The sequence below is a fragment of the Apteryx rowi genome, unplaced genomic scaffold (genome assembly GCF_003343035.1).
Source record: "Apteryx rowi isolate R43461 unplaced genomic scaffold, aptRow1 scaffold_66, whole genome shotgun sequence".
NCBI lineage: Eukaryota > Metazoa > Chordata > Aves > Apterygiformes > Apterygidae > Apteryx > Apteryx rowi.
This window is the reverse complement of record NW_020450938.1, coordinates 2,786,322-2,804,157: the sequence shown is the minus strand read 5'-3', so window position 1 is coordinate 2,804,157 and position 17,836 is coordinate 2,786,322. Positions and strand designations below refer to the sequence as shown.

The 17,836-nt window shown below is 37.0% G+C and overlaps 1 protein-coding gene across 1 annotated transcript in view; it reads right to left on the bottom strand.

Annotated features, from left to right (window-relative positions):
* Positions 1 to 17,836, bottom strand: part of RYR2 (ryanodine receptor 2) — a 479,557-nt gene that overhangs the window by 337,067 nt on the left and 124,654 nt on the right. The window contains exon 4 of the mRNA XM_026085098.1: positions 14,417 to 14,536. Coding sequence (XP_025940883.1) covers positions 14,417 to 14,536 — 120 coding nt within the window. The remainder of the gene's footprint in view (positions 1 to 14,416; positions 14,537 to 17,836) is intronic.

The window sequence follows — 17,836 nt, the reverse complement described above, 5'->3', positions numbered from 1 at the left end:
TTCAATGACAGTGTCAAGCTCCTGTAGGTTTATCAGCAGCAGACCATGCAGTGGAGAGGAGACCAGGACGAGGACAGACAGCTACCGGTGGGACTGAGGCCAGGTCCAAATCACTGCAATCACTCCATTCTCAAAACCCAGAGGAGAAGCCAGCTCTAAGTCCTTGGCGGTTCCTTCAGATCATGGAATAGTCATCACCATCCACTATTCCACTACATGCTCATCACCTGCATTTTAACCTATCCCGTTAATCTGGCCTAACCAATTAATTGCTCTAGATTTTTTGAAAGATTCTCTTCTCAGGGTCACATTTACCAAGTTCCCCTACTTCAGCCACATTTCTGAGTGCAGATTCTCTCACAAAGAAGGGTAGGTTTGACATACACAGCAGTGAAAAAGTCTTGATACACTTAGGATTATCATGAGGAGTTAACTAGTTTTCATTGACAGATGAGTTAGCACAGCAGTAAAGACTGAAATCCTTTCCTACTCTTCCTTCCAGAGAGCAATTGTCATCTGCTTCCAAACAACAAGGATACAGTCAGCAGGGTCGCACTGGAACAGTTCGTTAGCAAAGAAAAATGTTACCTGCAACTTCATCTGCGCAAACTGAAAATATAAGAACATGCAGAGGGAAACTGCTTCTTGGGCTTTTTCCTTTCCTTCTCACACTTTTAAAAATTCATATGAAATCTACCTCCACAAAGGTTTTGTAATAAGTACAATTACATTCTTTTCTTACATGTTTGTAAACAGTATCAAAGTTTTACATTAATTTTTCAGTTTTTGCCGTTTGGAAAAACTTCATTCCTGGACGGTCCCAAGGCTCACCAGGCTAGTAATGACATAGGCTACCTGCTCTGCAATCCTGAGTTCTAATCCCTGGTATGATATTTACTTTTGGGGGGATTTAGGGCCTCATACCATCCTTCTCTAAAAAGGTAAATAAAGAATATTTTTCTCCAACCCTCTACCTCTCTCTCTCTGGTCTCTTTTTTAACCCTGCACAAGTTCAACACACCTACATTAAATGAGAGTTACTTCTCTTTTTTTATTTGTTCTCTGAAAATTAAAACTCTTAGCAACAGAAAAAAGCAATGTGGGGTAAGGAGACATTCACCTCCCACACTTCAGCCTCTTTGGATAAACCAGGTCAATCAACTTGACAGCCATTTACAATACACAGAGCTGTAGCCAGAAGCTTAGATGAACATTAGCTAATAGTATATCACCATAATGTAGTGTAAATGTGTTAATTTTAAAGGTAATTAGGAAAATTCCATGCTAATTAATCAAAAAAAATCTCATAGGATCAACAGTGCTACACGGGTTCCAGGCACACATCCAAATTAACCAAACATTTTTGTTCAACTTCATGCTGATCCTACAAATTCTACTTTATCATGCTAATATTATGTGTATTGTTCAAAACTTTACAGCTCCCTTTTATTTTTAGAGATTATGTTGCATTTGTAGCTACTGCAATGAGTAATAGGAAAATTTGGAATATTATCATTTGGGAGTATACTATTCCTTCAGAAACTGGAAAGCAGTAGCCAAACTGTGATTCTTGCAGCATCAGAAAATATGATCTTTATAAAAGACTCTTTTGCCCCTTCTGGAAAGCACAGCAAACATTCATCAGTAAAACCTTCCCAGTTTCTGACAAGATTTATTATGGGCCATGCACTTTGCAACAACCAAATTTCAAAGGAGGAATCTTGCAGTCTTTCAGGATCTAACAAGAGCAGCAAATGTGCAGGTCTTTTGTGGCTGTAGTAACCTGTCTCAGCACAAATCTTACCTTCACATATTAACCAACAGGATATTATTTGCAGAGATTCTATTACTATTAAATCTGTCCTGTAGCTGAAATATGCACAGTCATAACACTTAGAAATGAATTAGAAATAATAATAAAAAAAACTTCCAGAATACCCTACATCAAATCTAACAAGCAATTTGTTCACTTTGCAAGGAACATGAAACAGTATGTCTAAAAGAAACTAAAGCTGCTTATTTATCTCATAAGCTATTAACTGTGAAACAGAATAGTGGACACCTAATTTTAACTGCTGAGGATTTTATCATAAATTTTCAAATACTGAGCTTACTCCTTTATGTTTCTGAAATCAATAGTGGATTTGTACAACGAGGAAAATTGGTTTCTATCAACTATCGCTGGGACAGGGGACTGGGAGTTTATACTCTGAGCCATCTCCGTCTTGTCCTTAAAGGGAGGAAAAGAGATGCATCATTTGCGCACTTCTGAAAGTATCAGCCTTCTCCTGGACAACACACTCAAAGCACAGAGACGCTTGCAGGCACTCGTATCAAAATCCTCTGTTTTGCTTGAGAGCTCCTATAATGTGTTAAGGCACTTGCAGTGCAAAATTCTGTTTTAACAGTAAAATTTTTACAGAATGAAAAATAAATCAGTTTTTATAACCGGAATAAATATTGCATAAATTCTGTATTCAGTCAATTACTCATTCACAAGCTTAATTCAAGTAAAAAAATCTATTTAAAATAAATTAAATGCAACTGCCCACAGAAATTACAGTCTGTCCCATCAGCCACAGCATTAGAGAAGCTAGGTGTGCTTCATTCAAATTTAGGTGTGTCAGCCCCAATGTAAATATATATATATATATATATATAATATATATATAAAGCCAGTTTAGCAAGATGAAAAGCACTTCATATCTCAGTTCTGTGTTTGTCATTCTTGTGGTTATGTTTCTTGTAATGGCAATATGTCCATTCTGATTCAGGGTGGGTGTAATGTTCATAAGGCACCCCAGATTCTTTTGATCTGACTTACTTGATTAAAAATAATACCTCTGTCAAAAATTTCACTTTTCTCTTAAAAGGAATGCACATTACTTCGAATGGTATAGTGAAAGTTATTCACTGATGAAACATACATATTTAATTGTGAAATTCTTATAGTCTTACAGAAACTTCAGCAAATATTTGGGTCATGGAAAGACTTTAGGAGCTGTAAGAGTAGAACTGATACTACAGGACTGTCTGCTAGGAAATTCCTCATGGATTTAGGGATGCATACTGTCCAGATTTTCACTGCTCATATGAAAAAAGACAAAATTACTTTCAAACATGCATGTCTAGTTAAATCTCACCATGTATATACTCACAAATTCAGGGTTTATCTATAAACTTCTAAATATATATGCATATATATTTAGGCATGTATAAAGCCCCTCCATTAACGTGTATGGCCCTGCATTTGAGCATACAATGCAGGGGGTAAAAGCAAGCAATAGTTTTAAAATGTGCCTTTATTAGCTACAAAATGAAAAAAGCTTGGAAGATTAATTAGCGATTAATTGTTCAGCTCCCTAAAGATGCAGATTTTGTCCTTTTTTGTTTTGAGATGCCCAAACATTGTACCAAGGTACTGGGCAAACAAGTGCATTTGCTAAACAGCGCGCTGCTGTAGAGGAAGGGCACGGCTCAGCCCCCAGCAGCTTGCCAGCGTGGAGGCTGCCACAGAGCACCGTCCAGATAGAAATACCCACGTGCATTTCCCAGCAAGCTACCCACAAGCCCCAGAAGCGATTTATGCAAAAGGTAACCAAGCACGAGGCTTAAAGACTACGAGATGGTGAAAGAGGGTCTCAAGAAGCCGGCCGATCGCCCAGGCTGTTACTCTTTTGCTGCTACCCTTGAACACACATGCAAGGCAGGGGGTTACAAGGTGCTTACAGGTGCCACCCCACGTGTGACTCCTGTTCATTCAGGTCATTCCTTGGCCTGGAGCATCACCCTTAACCTTATTCAAACTATTCCTTTTCAAAATTTCACGTTTGAACACCACAAAACATGTTAACTACAGTATTAAGACCCTACCGGATAAATATTATGCACAATCACATATTATCTTCTAGATGCTTTCAACTTTATTCTACCAGTTTTTCAACTTTCACCTTAGCAAGCAAGGACATACTAAGCCTCTACTAAAGTGCATGTCTACACTGGCAGGTTAACTTAGCATTTCAAATGCCTCTGTTTGGTATTGCTCTATTTCTTTTTTCTTTTTCTTTTTTTTTTTAAGGAAAATATTTTTCTCCAATTCTTGCAAATTTTCCTAAATAACCACAGAACTTTTTAAGTAATTCTCCTAAAAAAAATCCACCTTTAATAGAAACAAAGCACAATTCTAATAAAAATTGTGTCAAAAGTTCCATGTATGTGAAAATAAGAGCTTTAATGGAAACTACAGATGCATTATAGAGAAATGGAAATCAGCTAACCTCAATGATACATAAGCTGGAAACACACACAATAGGAAAGAAAGAACTCTCTTGCCATTTTGAGTTCATAAAGGGAGACATTTATAGCTATTAATCTGTACACATACTTGAAAAGGTATCAGCCAAATTTAATTCTTAGTGTAATTCCAACCATATTTATGGTGCAATTCTAATTCATATTTAGCACTCAGGATGTGTTAAACTTTATTCTTACAACAACAGCTAAACACACTAAGCATGCTTCTCATTTAAAATAAGATCTCCTTGCAATTGTGCTCCATTTCTATGGACTTTCTGTACTGCCTAAACCAAATGGAGTAGCTAAAGTATAAATAAAAGTCTTGTCCATTACGTTATACAGACAGTTAGTAAAGACTTTGACCAGCCTGCTTTCTGAACTCTTACCAAAATTTATCAGGCATCATCCTCCAATAGAAACATGAATATTTCATGCGGTGCATTTCCAGAACAGTAAGCAGCACATCATTTTACAATGAGGTAGTACATATTGAGGCCAAATGGAATAAATTTAGTTTAATGACACCACATATAGGTCACTACATTTATGAATAAGTTTCTTTTTTTTTGACCATCTTTTATACATTTTTTCATCTCAAGCTAGCACACTTAATTCATTTTAGGGAAGTTAATGTATAAGAAAAAAAGGCAAGTAGCAAAGTCAGTTCATGTCAAATCACTAAGCTGTTTTCTGGCAACTGACTGTTTCTCACATTCACTATCAACAACTCACAGTTTTCCAATGTATAAAAAGAATTTCCATGCAATATTTTAATGTACAAATATCAAGCATGAAACAGTAACTTGGAGGGGGGGGTTAAGGAGGAAGATGAGAGATGTAGGGAAAAGATGCCAGTGCCTTCTTATTGTTGCATTCAATTTGAGAATTGGCAGTTTTGCTGAGGTAGGCATTCAGAACATTTAAGCAACTGATTTCTGCAACAATAAAGCTATTTTTTATAAAATGGGAATGAAAGGGGGGAGGGGGGGAGGAAGCAAGTGACTTTATCACAGAAATTATTTAACTGCGTCATTACAGAGTCTCCAGAAAACCTAAGCCTGCAGCCACAGCCCTGGCTGCCCTAAGAAGATCCCACAGAACTATCCTCCTTTGCACCTACAACAACTAGATCGTTCCAAGGAGGGAATTTCATTTCATCAGGAAAATTTCACATTTCAACTTTTTCTTGATCAGACTATCAAAATATGTTGTTCCAATCTGACTATTATTTTGTCCTGTGATACTTAAGCATTTTACAAAATAATCACGGATGTCAAATAAATAGCAACTGGAATATTGGGATGTTAAAAATGACAGCTTAAAATAAGAGCAGTTTAAAAGAAATGACTGTAACAGAACATGCTGAATTAGGTTTTAGCATGTATTGTTCTATGCACAAAGTGAAAGCCTAAAATTAGAAGGGCGAGAGGGGAATGTTTAATGGAAAAAAAAAAAAGGACTCTAACAACAATATAAGAAAATTAACTATTTTGTTGCCTTAAACAAATTAGAATTAATCTAATTGGGAGCAGTTTTGCAATATAAAGATAACTGGAATTGTCTCAATTTTTGTTCCATACAGAACAATTCTCAAAAGGCAAACTATGATCGAAAGAAACCACTAAGGGCAATTCAGTTCACGCTAAGACTGTAAATACATATTTAAAGAATAAAATAAAATGGTTGTAGCTTATTCTTTTACATCTATATATTTCTATTTTTCTTTGTTCACAATGAAAAAGTCCCATACCATATGCAATTCTTTCTGGTGTTTCTTTCTGGCCTTTGAGCTGTTTCTGACTTAAATGAATTTTTTCAAAATATTTTGATGATTTATTGTTGTGTGATGTGAATAATACTCCAAATACAAGGGTCATTTCCTCTTATATTTTTATTAGGCACTATTTGTTATACTAGAAGAACATATTGCAGAAATACAGATTTGTGTGAGTTCTTGTGAAGAATTTTCAAATAGTAAATCCTGTCCCAGTGCACACATTAAAATTAATATTACTAGGACTGGACTATGAACGCTCTCCTTGCAAGCCTAACAGCATTTGGCTTTCTCTTTCGTGCCTTTGATAAGATTGCTTTTGATGATATGGTCCCTGGCATGCTAAAACAGAAGCAAATTTGCTTCATATTCAACTACATGGCAAAGTCACGGTTTGGAACTCAGCTACAACTGAGCTTCCTTTAAACACATTGCAGAAAGAAATGCTGTATTACTGGAATTTACAATTTACTGAGTAACGGGAACTCAAATTATTTCGTGGCAAACCCTTCATATTTTACATTGTACTGAGTGAAATATTTGTTTGCTTTCTAAGACCTCTGACTGTTCGTGTCATGCAAGTCCTGCACCTGCCTTTCTCTTTTGCAGTTTTTAACTAATTCTCCCACAGTAATCAAAATTTAACAGAGCCTTGGCATTTTCCTTCATATTGAAATATCTTGTCCCTGTTGTGTCTTCTAATGATCAATACACACTTTAGCCATTTAAATCATCCTAAACTACTTAAACTAATTTATCCTTAATTATCTAAAGCCACCTCTATCCTGCATCTGAATGTCTTTTAATGATACTAGAGAGTTAAGACCTTCGGTTTTTCTTGGTGTTTCTCTGATTATTGACCAGTTCTAGCTGCACAGTACAATATTTGCCACACGTGGTAAATAAGGCAATTATCCAGGGAAATGGGAATCCAAATCAATAACAGCTGTCTTTTGAGTGTCCCTCAAATATATTTTTAACAACAACAAACAAAACCCAATAAACAAATATTCAAAATTTTAAAACATGTAATAAAAGCCTGTGGATTCTAAATCGCTAATATTAGGTAAGCAAATGCATCCCCAAGAAAAAAAGAATTGTTTTAAGAGGTATTCAAAACTACCCAGAGAACTGACCTATCCTGATATCATACTTTTAAATATTAAATAAATGTGTGTGATTGGAAAAGCGAACTCTCTTTCATTAGTGAAGGTATATTTTGTAGACAGAAAGAGCTTTTATTTCTTTTTGGTAGCATATAGTGCCTCAATGTTTAAAATAGCAGCAAATAGTGCCTCAATGTTTAAAATCCAATGTTTATCTTGGACAAACCTAGATATGATGATGAACATTTCTGTAAGATTAGAATAACGCATTCTTGACTTTATTTCAAATTCCAAACATCTGCTGCAAAAGGAGTTACAATCTGAACAATAAGAATAATAAAATTTCCCAAATTGGGTATATTATGATTACTACTTATTGCCTGCAACACCTTGCAAGATACCACACATTTTTGGGTTTTGTTTGTTTGCTTTTTTATTAGTTGACATTCTGTTACGATTGGCAATACAAACATGCTAAGTTGCATTCTCTCTATTAATAGTGGGCAAAATTTTCAGCCAATTTAAAGCCATAGCTCTTTTGCTGTCCTACATCCATCTGACCTGTCGTCTCCCACCGCCTGTGGAACCACTGTGTATTTTAAACTTTAGGAATGCCAGAAGCAGAACTTAATCAGTTTAGCACTCCAGTCCCCTTAATGTTACACTGTGATTGCAATAATATTAACTAAATGCATCTAAAACAGCCTGACTCAAAAACACGAGATAAAATTATGCTCTTTGCACATGAGATCTTTAACCAGATTTGCTTTACAGAAAGTTTCATCTGAAGTTTGCTCTTTCCATTTATACTCTCTAGCTGTGCTTCCCATTAAAATCATCAAAACTGTCCAGAATATCACAGGAAAGACAAAACTTCAGGAATACAATTTAACCAGCTGCAAGTCTTTACAGTGCCACCCCTGGATATTAGGTAGAATTAACATCAGTAACTAGCAGGAAGGCTTAACCCAGGGAGCCTGCAGAGCAGGGCCGGGAGCGCACAGGGAAGCAGGCAGAAACCGGGAGAGTTTAACACAACCTGCTATTTTGGCTTCCTTCTTTCTTTACTAAAGTTGCATCAGCTCCACAGGTAATAAATTCAGCAGTGAGCATGTTTGCATTTAGAACATGATAACCAAATAAATTTTTTTATTGGTCCAGAAACCTTGCTGTACACAGTTTTTAGCCAATTACATTTTTACACAAATAGATGCAAATGATTGCACACACAAAGTCCATTCTACTAACATGAGGAATTCCTATTATCCCAAGAAACAGTAAGAGTGGAAGATGGTCAACACTGAGCAAGACAGCGTTCAAAAAGGAATGCTCATGCTAGATCACACTCTTGTGTCTGCTGTTGAGCAAAGGAGCTCTTCAGAAAAAAATCTAAATATACTTCATGTTCATTTTATCTCAAGAAATAATTCTTTTGGTTTGGGAGTTTACGTCCAAGAATCACAATCAAGTCCGCTGGATATGGCTACACAGCTGCATTTAGGCTCAGGATTTGTACAAGCCTTAAAAGGAGTAAAAATGGAATCCCAAATATGTAAATAAATAAATAAATATATATATATATATAATGAATATAAAACTCAGTGTTTCTTCCAGGAAAACACATTACATTTTTATTTACAATGCTTCTATACGTATCCATTTTAGTGGGAAAGAATGATTCAAAGAACCCAATCTTGTCAAATCTATGCCTATAAAGATTTTCTCTACCTATGTCTAAATTATATATGTAAAGTAGGACAACTGATGTGTAAGTATGAATAAATTTATTAACAACTCATTTAAATTATTAAAATCAATTATCTCAGTGAAAGTCTGCTAATGGAGTCCTCTGAACATTTACATAAGATTAAGTGCCATCTTAGCCATTAAATATGAACATTTATTTTGGCAACATGACATAAGACAACTAAAACTGCCTTTGAGGTGCAGGTACAAAGCCCTGCCAAAGTCTCGACAGGTTTTTTCTGACTTTTTTTAGAAGGAAGCAATGTAAGCATTAATCATGAAAAAGAAAAAAAAATACCGTATGTCAAATTCCCAGAATGATCTGCTGCAAACACAGGCAGGCAATCTAGATTCCACTCATCAGTGTGAATCACATTTAAAAATACTTAGTATTTCATTATGTCACTAACTGCTGGAAAAGCATCTACTTACATTCACACACTAGCGGACACTGTGGGCTTATTTATACATTTGGATTTATGCAATCAAAAATTACAAAGCACAGGTACTGTTTCTCAGCAGGAGTCAGAGAGATTAATTATCTTGGCCACTGAGAACAGGCTTTAGCGCTTGCTGCACAAGACAGAAAAACAAAGCAATCCCTGCCTTCACATCTTATTCGTTACTCTGGAAGACAAACGAAGATAAATAGTTTTTCTTAGAAGAAAATATTCAAAGCTATTTACATCTGCCGCTCATTTTTATGGTGTTATGTGTGACCATGTTTAACACTGGCCAGCGCTTGTGAACTTTCTGGGACATGGAAAATTTCCAGATGCCCCCAACTTCTGACTTTCATCTGAAGACAAAACACATTCTGCTGTCTTTCTCCAGGCCCTTTTATTGACTTTCTATAGGGAATAGATCATTGCATTTGCTCTTGATATAACAATCAAGATCAATATATTTGCTTTACCAACTGAACTGCCTTCTTTGATAACCCTGTTAGAAGGAACCATCTTCCAGCCACACAACCAGGAGGCTGAACTGGACAGCTCTAGCTTCCAGGAGGAATCGGGGTACAGGAGTTATGGCCATGCCTTTGCCCACACTTCATGATGACGCTCTTATCTAGAGGCCTCTATATGGAATTTGACTGCTGACATGGACATTTCCTGTCACATTTGACAGTCATACTTGTCTGTTGCCTTGCTTCTCTTCCCCCCACTCTCTTCCTTTCCAGCCCAGCCATCTATTCAGGGGCAACAAAAATCCTCAGACTAGATACCTTGGCAGTCCAAGAAACAGCGTGACAATGTTACTGTCAGGTTTCATCTTCCACCCCTTCATGCAAGGGCAGGATGGGAGCAGCCAGCGCACCACTGAGGCACRCAGCTCCCAGCCACAGTGCAGGTGGCCCCTGCCAACTGGTCCACAACCTTCCACAGCCCTGCACCCAGCGCCTTTCCTGGTGCGGTGACTGGGTCCTGCCACAGCACAAAATTAACTCTTCGAAAGAAAAAAAAAGAATCAAAACCCTGCACTCATGTCAACCCTTAGCTCACTATATGTATAGAATCATTAAGGGTATAATAAGCTCTTGGACTCTTCCCAAAGCATTTTAATGCATTACTTCAAAAGTAATTCACATCTCAGAAGAAAGTTCAAGCCACAGGTTCACACATTGCACATCCCTCCTACAAAAATGGAAGTCTTAAATGTTCAGGACGTTTTTAAATCTTCAAAAACCCTGATTATGTTATCATTCCCTCTCAAGTCCAAAATGCTGAGAGCTCAAAGGGAACAAAAATCATGGCGCTATTTTTCTAAGTCTGTCCATGACTGAACAAGGCTACTTTTACATGACTGCAACAAAACTGACTAGTTAGGCAGGAATCTTTGTTTCAGGTTCCGGTATACAGAATTGATCACTTTGGTACACTGTATTGCTACATAAGTATTACTTTATTATAATTAAAGGGAYATATAACTATTATGTGTGTTTGGCCTATTGCCAATTATTACCATCTGTAACCAGTGCTTGGTTTGGTACCTTGTCCTTGAGACCTGACTGTAACWCAGATGCAAAACTTGTTTTTCCTTGGCCACTGATGCTTTCATTGAAGTGCATCATGGCACCATGACAACTGGAAAATATTCTTATGGACATTCAGGGAAATATTTTCAACCAGTTCAAGAACTCTGCTGGAACCTTCTTCAAAATATCATATGCCCCTTTTTTTTGATCTTTTCTATGATCTTTCTTAAATAATACAAAATGTTGTACGGACACAGACATTAGGGAGAAACCCATTTTTACTTACAAGCATATCTCAGAGATATTGCGGGCTTGGTTGCAGACCACCGCAATAAAGTGAATATCGCAATAAAGTGAGTCACACAAAATTTTTTGGTTTCCCGGTGCATATAAAAATTCTGTTTACACCATACTGTAGTCCGTTAAGTGTGCAATAGCATTATGTATAAAAAAMCAATGTACCTACCTTAATTAAAAAATACTTTATTGCTAAAAATTGCTAACCATCATCTGAGTCTTCAGCGAGTCATAATATTTTTGCTGATGGAGGGTCTTGCCTCAATGTTGATGGCTGCTGACTGATCGGGGTGGTGGTTGCTGAAGGTTGGGGTGGCTGTGGCAATTTCTTAAAATAAGACAGCAATGAAGTTTGCGGCATTGATTGACTCTTCCTTTCATGAAGGATTTCTCTGTAGCATGCAATGCTGTTTGATAGCATTTTATGCACAATAGAACTTCTGGCAAAATTGGAGTCAGTCCTCTCAAACCCTGCTGCTGCTTTATCAACTAAGTTGTTGTAATATTCTAAATCCTTTGTTGTCATTTCAACAATGTTCACAGCATCTTCACCAGGAGTAGATTCCATCTCAAGAAACCACTTCCTTTGCTCATCCTTAAGAAGCAACTCCTCATCTGTTAAAGTTTTATCATGAGATTGCAGCAATTCAGTCACGTCTTCAGGCTCCATTTCTAATTCTAGTTCTCTTGCTGTCAGCCTGTCCTTTGAAGCTTTGAAGCCAGGCATTGACTTCTCCTCTCTAGCTATGAAAGTCCTAGATGGCATCTTCTTCCAAGATAAGGCTGTTTCGTCTACGTTGAAAATCTGTTGTTTAGTGTAGCCACCTTCCTCAATTATCTAAGCTAGATCTGGATAACTTGCTGCAGCTTCTACATCAGCACTTGCTGCTTCACCTTGCACTTTTATGTTATGGAGATGGCTTCTTTCCTTAAACCTCATGAACCAACCTCTGATAGCTTCAAACTTTTCTTCTGCAGCTTCCTCACCTCTCTCAGTCTTCACAGAACTGAAGAGAGTTAGGGCCTTGCTCTGGATTAGACTTTGGCTTAAGGGAATGTTGTGGCTGGTTTGATCTTCTATCCAGACCACTCAAACTTTCTCCCTATCAGCAAGAAGGCTGTTTCGCTTTCTTATCATTTGTGTGTTCACTGGAGTAGCACTTTGAATTTCCTTCAAGACCTTTTCCTTTGCATTCACAACGTGGCTCACTGTTTGGCGCAGGAGGCCTCGCTTTCGGCCCATCTTGGCTTTCGACATGCCTTCCTCACTAAGCTTCATCATTTCTAGCTTCTGATTTAAAGTGAGAGACACGCAACTCTTCCTTTCACTTGAACACTTAGAGGCCATTGTAGGGTTATTAATTGGCCTAATTTCAATATTGTTGTGTCTCAGGGAATAGGGAGGCCCGAGGAGAGGGAGAGAGAGGGTGGAATGGCCGGTCAGTGGAGCAGTCTGAACACACACAACATTTATCCATTAAGTTTGCCGTCTTATATGGGCACGATTCGTGGCGCCCCAAAACAATTACAATATTAACAAAGATCACTGATTACAGATCACCATAACAGATATAATAATAATGATGAAAAAGTTTGAAATATTGCGAGAATTACCAAAATGTGACATGAAGTGAGCACATGCTGTTGGAAAAATGGTGCCGATAGACTTGTTTGACGCAGGGTTGCCACAAACCTTCAATTTGTAAAAATCGCAATATCTGCGAAGCGCAATAAAACAAGGTATGCCCGTACTCTTATTTACAGTCAACTTTGCTTTAAGGATTTTGTAATTTTCTGGCTCCCTCAGTATTTAACCCTCCAAATGACTTCAAATGAGCTTATCCTAGGAACTGTCAACTCTTAAAAATTAAAACTAGGAGGAGCCACATGTTGTTCTTTTGTTTGCTTTTCTTCTCCAAGCTCATGCAGAACTGGCAGAATAAATATTGCTTCACCAAGCACCCAGAAAGGCAGCATCAGTGAGGACGTATAGGAAAGTGATTGGAAATTTACACTGTCTTCCTTAAAGACAACAACATTCAGGAGTTTTATATAGTGAGAGTGACAYTGTAGATTTGACATCCAAACTTACTATGTGATAATAAATTCATTAAATAGATTTTTCTGGCTTTACAGGTGACTAGCACTGCAACTAGTTCCATCCTGGCACACTTTTTGATGTTAAAAAGATTCAYTTAAAATGGAGCAGCACAAATGAATTCATCAAGATCTCTGCTATTATAATGAATCATTAATATCCCAGTGAAAAATTTATTGCGATGAATAATACATTCAAAATGATGAGACACAGAAAATGAAGCATTAATTATCTCGGATACATTGCAGAGTAAAGTCATGTTACGGAATTTGGCAAGCTAAAAAACAGAATAATTTTGGTACTAAATCTTTCTAGATGTCTTTCCAGATGCTTTGCCTTTATTTAATTCTCTCGCCAAACATTTATATATTTATTTTTTCTTCAAATAAAGCATGTTAAGCAACAAACATTTTTCCTTTTGAATAATCAAAAAGCCCAAGTACACTCACTGCTTTGGTCACAAAACCAGTTCTGCCCTCAGAAGGCTCATTTTTGTCTTCAATAACATTTATTGGAGCATATGTGACTGTGAAACATATCCCCATGTTTTACACCAAATAGCAAAGAAAATTATTTTTTCAAGACAATATATCTATTGCATAGCATCCTTTAGCAGATTAGGCAAATTAATCGATTAGATGAGATTTTCTTGATACTTGCACCAGCGTTCTGCTATGATGGAAAATTAGAAGGATTTAAAGTAATAACCATGTCAGAGTAAACAGCACAGAATAAACAATTATTACAGGTGGAATAATCTCTTTCCTATGGTCTTAAAATCAGTGTAATCAAATGTGTCTTTGTGTTGCAGCACACAAAAATTGCCCTGCAACCACAACTAGATTGTGGCAACCCAAAAAAACAAGCACGCTCTTCAGACAGGCTGCTTCTACTAGTCAGTCTTCAAGGATAGCCCAAAACAGAAAGCACAGCACTAGTCCAGCCAAAGGGCCATGACAAATTAGGGATTAAAATTCAAAAGGGGGTAAAATATTCATAAAATGTTTGATAGATTTGAATTATCCATTCTCCTAGATAGATCTGTGTATACTATATCAAAGCAGGCAATATTATACCTGTGTCCTTACTTCATTCATGATATTTAAAACAGTCAGTTGTACCTTAGAATTTGATGTGGATTCCAAAAAGCAAAGCCTGTTGCCAAATCCTTCTGCAGCAAGACACAGTTTCTGTTGCTCCTTGTGGACAGTTGCAGTGCACTGCAGAACCACTTCATCATCCTAATAGACAACAGAAACAAAAATTTAACAGCGGTTATGCTTTTTACACAAGAAGATTTCGGGAAGTATTTACAAAGTTAGTGCTAAAATCAGAAATGGTTATCCATGAACACACGCAGAATTGAATCCCAGCATAATTTTTATTCTCTAAATTGAGAAGGTGGGCAATTCAGTGAAAATGATTGTAGTATGTACATGTGTGCTTTCTTCTGTTTGCCTATCCTTGTAACAAAAATCAGCATTAAACTATGAGATACAGATGTTATGGACTAAATCCTTCCAGTAATATAGCCAAAATAAGATGATGCCAACAACCCTAAAAAACAGAAGCAGGCCCTTATTTAAATCCCAGTTCTGTAAAGTAACATACCCACAAGCTGAAGAATCTGTTTGCAGAAAGAAGACTTAAGTAATAACACAGTAAAATTTTGCTGCAATGAGTCTATTTTCTAGGAAAGTTTTTCTTTTTAAGAATGCTACAGAAAAACTAATGAATATATGACCCTGTGCATTTTGCTCATTTATTTATGAAGCAAAATGACAGTTTCCAATAATAAGTTTCACATGAGCGATAATCAAAAGGTCATATTTAACACTGTAAATAAAATGCAATATATTAAAATCGTAAGATGAAGAGTGTAACTGAAGCGAAACGAGTATGAAACTGCATTAAGAGATTATAATAATGCAGGCATGAAAGCAATGCTTTTTTTTATAAGCAGCTGTTTACACAGGGGCATTCAGAAAAAAATCATCTGAATTAAATAAATGCTTGAATTTAAAATGAACTGAGTGATCTTAAAGTTAAATGAAGACACTAGTAAACATCCTTTTTTAACTAGACTGGCCTTTTATTTGGCTTAATTTAGTTCACTCTAGTAATTAAACTAAAGTTTATTTAATTCTGAAAAGAACATCTGCACAAGAGATTAAACGGAGTTTAACCAGTCACTTTAAAAATTAACCCATGTTCACTTTTTTCATTGTCCTCATGTAGCAAAACCTAACCCTAAGCCAACCATTTTCCTTGCACACCATCAATAGTGCCCGATTTGCACGTTCCTTATGATTCACAGTGTGCTGTAGAGGCAAAAAGCAGTAACTGCTTCCAGACAGGCATTAAATCCCAGAAAATGTTATCTGTGCATGTTACACATGCAGCTCACAACATACAACTATAACTATGTAATACGCTAGTACATAGCCAGCCACGCAACAGCATCAAAGCAAGAGTGCACATGATACACTTAGAGGTACGTGACATGACTAGAGTAAAGAATGGGAATTCTTGCCTGCAGCAGCAAAGCCTTCATCATTGTGGTCACTACTCAAAAGCTCTCATCTTTGTGCAAAGCTAGGTTGTACACACTGCATGAAACCAAGGCCTTCTGACTTCACGTTTATCAGTCTGCGGGTACTTCCAGGGCTTGCACTAATGCATTTTACATGACAGCAAGGACGGCATGGTCTCTGACAAAATTTACAAGTTTCCTGAAATATTTTATTGGGAACAAAAAATCCCAAAAGGCTGAAATAAAGGAGTTAGAAGAGTTAAGGGATCTCCTGTGCACTCTTGGTAAAAGCAGTATCTATTAAAATGCATTTCTTAGTACCTCAGAGCTGGTTCTTGTTTCCTAAGTTTAATTCCACTTGATTCAAATAAAAGTTTATCTTAAGGTTAAAATGGTGGTGTTAAATTGCAACTACATAAACACAATCTCTTCTTCTTTCTCACCTTATTCCTTCTTCCTAAACAACCATCCAGGCAGCATGGAAACTCCACTCACCATGTCACCATTATACATTGTGCTAGAATCACCCCCAAAAGGATCACTGGAGAAGAAGCCAACATGGTACCTCCATTGCCAAAGGTAGACAAAACAGTAAGACTACTTTCTACTGCAATCCACCATCTTTAGGAAAATAATGCACTTTTGTAATAGCCCATTCTCCACCACTGTACGGCACTTTGCGAGAAAGTCTGAAAAGTGTTCCAAGTGTCCCATCTCTAATCATCACTCTCTGCTGACAGCATCAAAAATAGAAGTTGGTTTCAGGGAAATTCCTGATGTAATTAATTTTAGTTAATGATCTAACGCATCATACTGTTCCCTTTCAAACTGGCTGCAAACCAATTATTGCATTATCACCCAGAATTCATGTGTCATATAGATGCTGACTGCTGCAGGATTAAGGAAGGGAATACAGCAACCGCTAAATTACACACACACACACACACACACACACACATAAATTTTCTCAGTTCATTTTACAAACATTTTCTCTTCTTTTGCTGTACAGCAGGGTATATGGCATATTGCGTTAAACACAGCTCACAAATAAAGCCGATTTCTTAAAAAAACGCTTACTGATTAATGGAATCAATCGCCCTCCCATGCCCTTCTCAAAAATTCCCAGGCTGGCAGGACACGCTCACTGGAACAAGAAAGTGAATCACAAATCTGCTTTGCCACATTTTCTTCAGTTTGCATTTAGCTGGTTGTAAATGTGCTCCTAATTCAGGCTGCAGGGTCATCATGTTGTTGAGCTTCTCTTACTAGTGGAGGTAGATTTGATAAAATTGACATGTAAGGGGTGAGAAAGGTGCAATGCCTTTGTCAGGTTAAATTAAAGGCAATTTTAGATAATTATATACACCCAGCTCTAAGTTGTTCTTCATTTTTGTGCACATCATTAGYGAAAAATCTAATATAAACTCTACCCTGGATTCAGCCTTCAAACATTTGCTGGCTACRTGTTCAGAGGACTCCTATACAAATGCTACTTGATTATGTTGTGGAATTATATGAGGGTAAATAATTCCATTCCATTTCTTTTGAGGAGAACAGTAAGTGGGTAAGCATCTCAGCCCTGTCTTTCTGAACTTATTTTCAAAGTGGGGTATGTTAGCGGAGTTAAAATGTACAGTTTCCTAATTCGTTTTTTTTATGAAGTCATCTCCAAAAAAAATCTTCACTGAAGGTCACTTTGCTCTCATATAAAGAAAGCCGTAGTGTGCCTCATTAAATATCTGCTAGAAAGAAATATTGCTCAAATATTCTTAAATCTTGAATTAGGAAATGTCTCAAACTGGTTCGCTTCCTCTTATTACTTTCTGAGCATTTTTATAACGTATGTTATGCAGATCACAGAATCACAGAATTGCTGAGGTTGGAAGGGACCTCTGGAGATGATCTAGTCCACCCCCCTCCTCAAGCAGGGTCACCTAGAGCACATTGCACAGGATCGCATCCAGGCGTGTTTTGAATATCTCCAGAGAAGGAGACTCCACAACCTCTC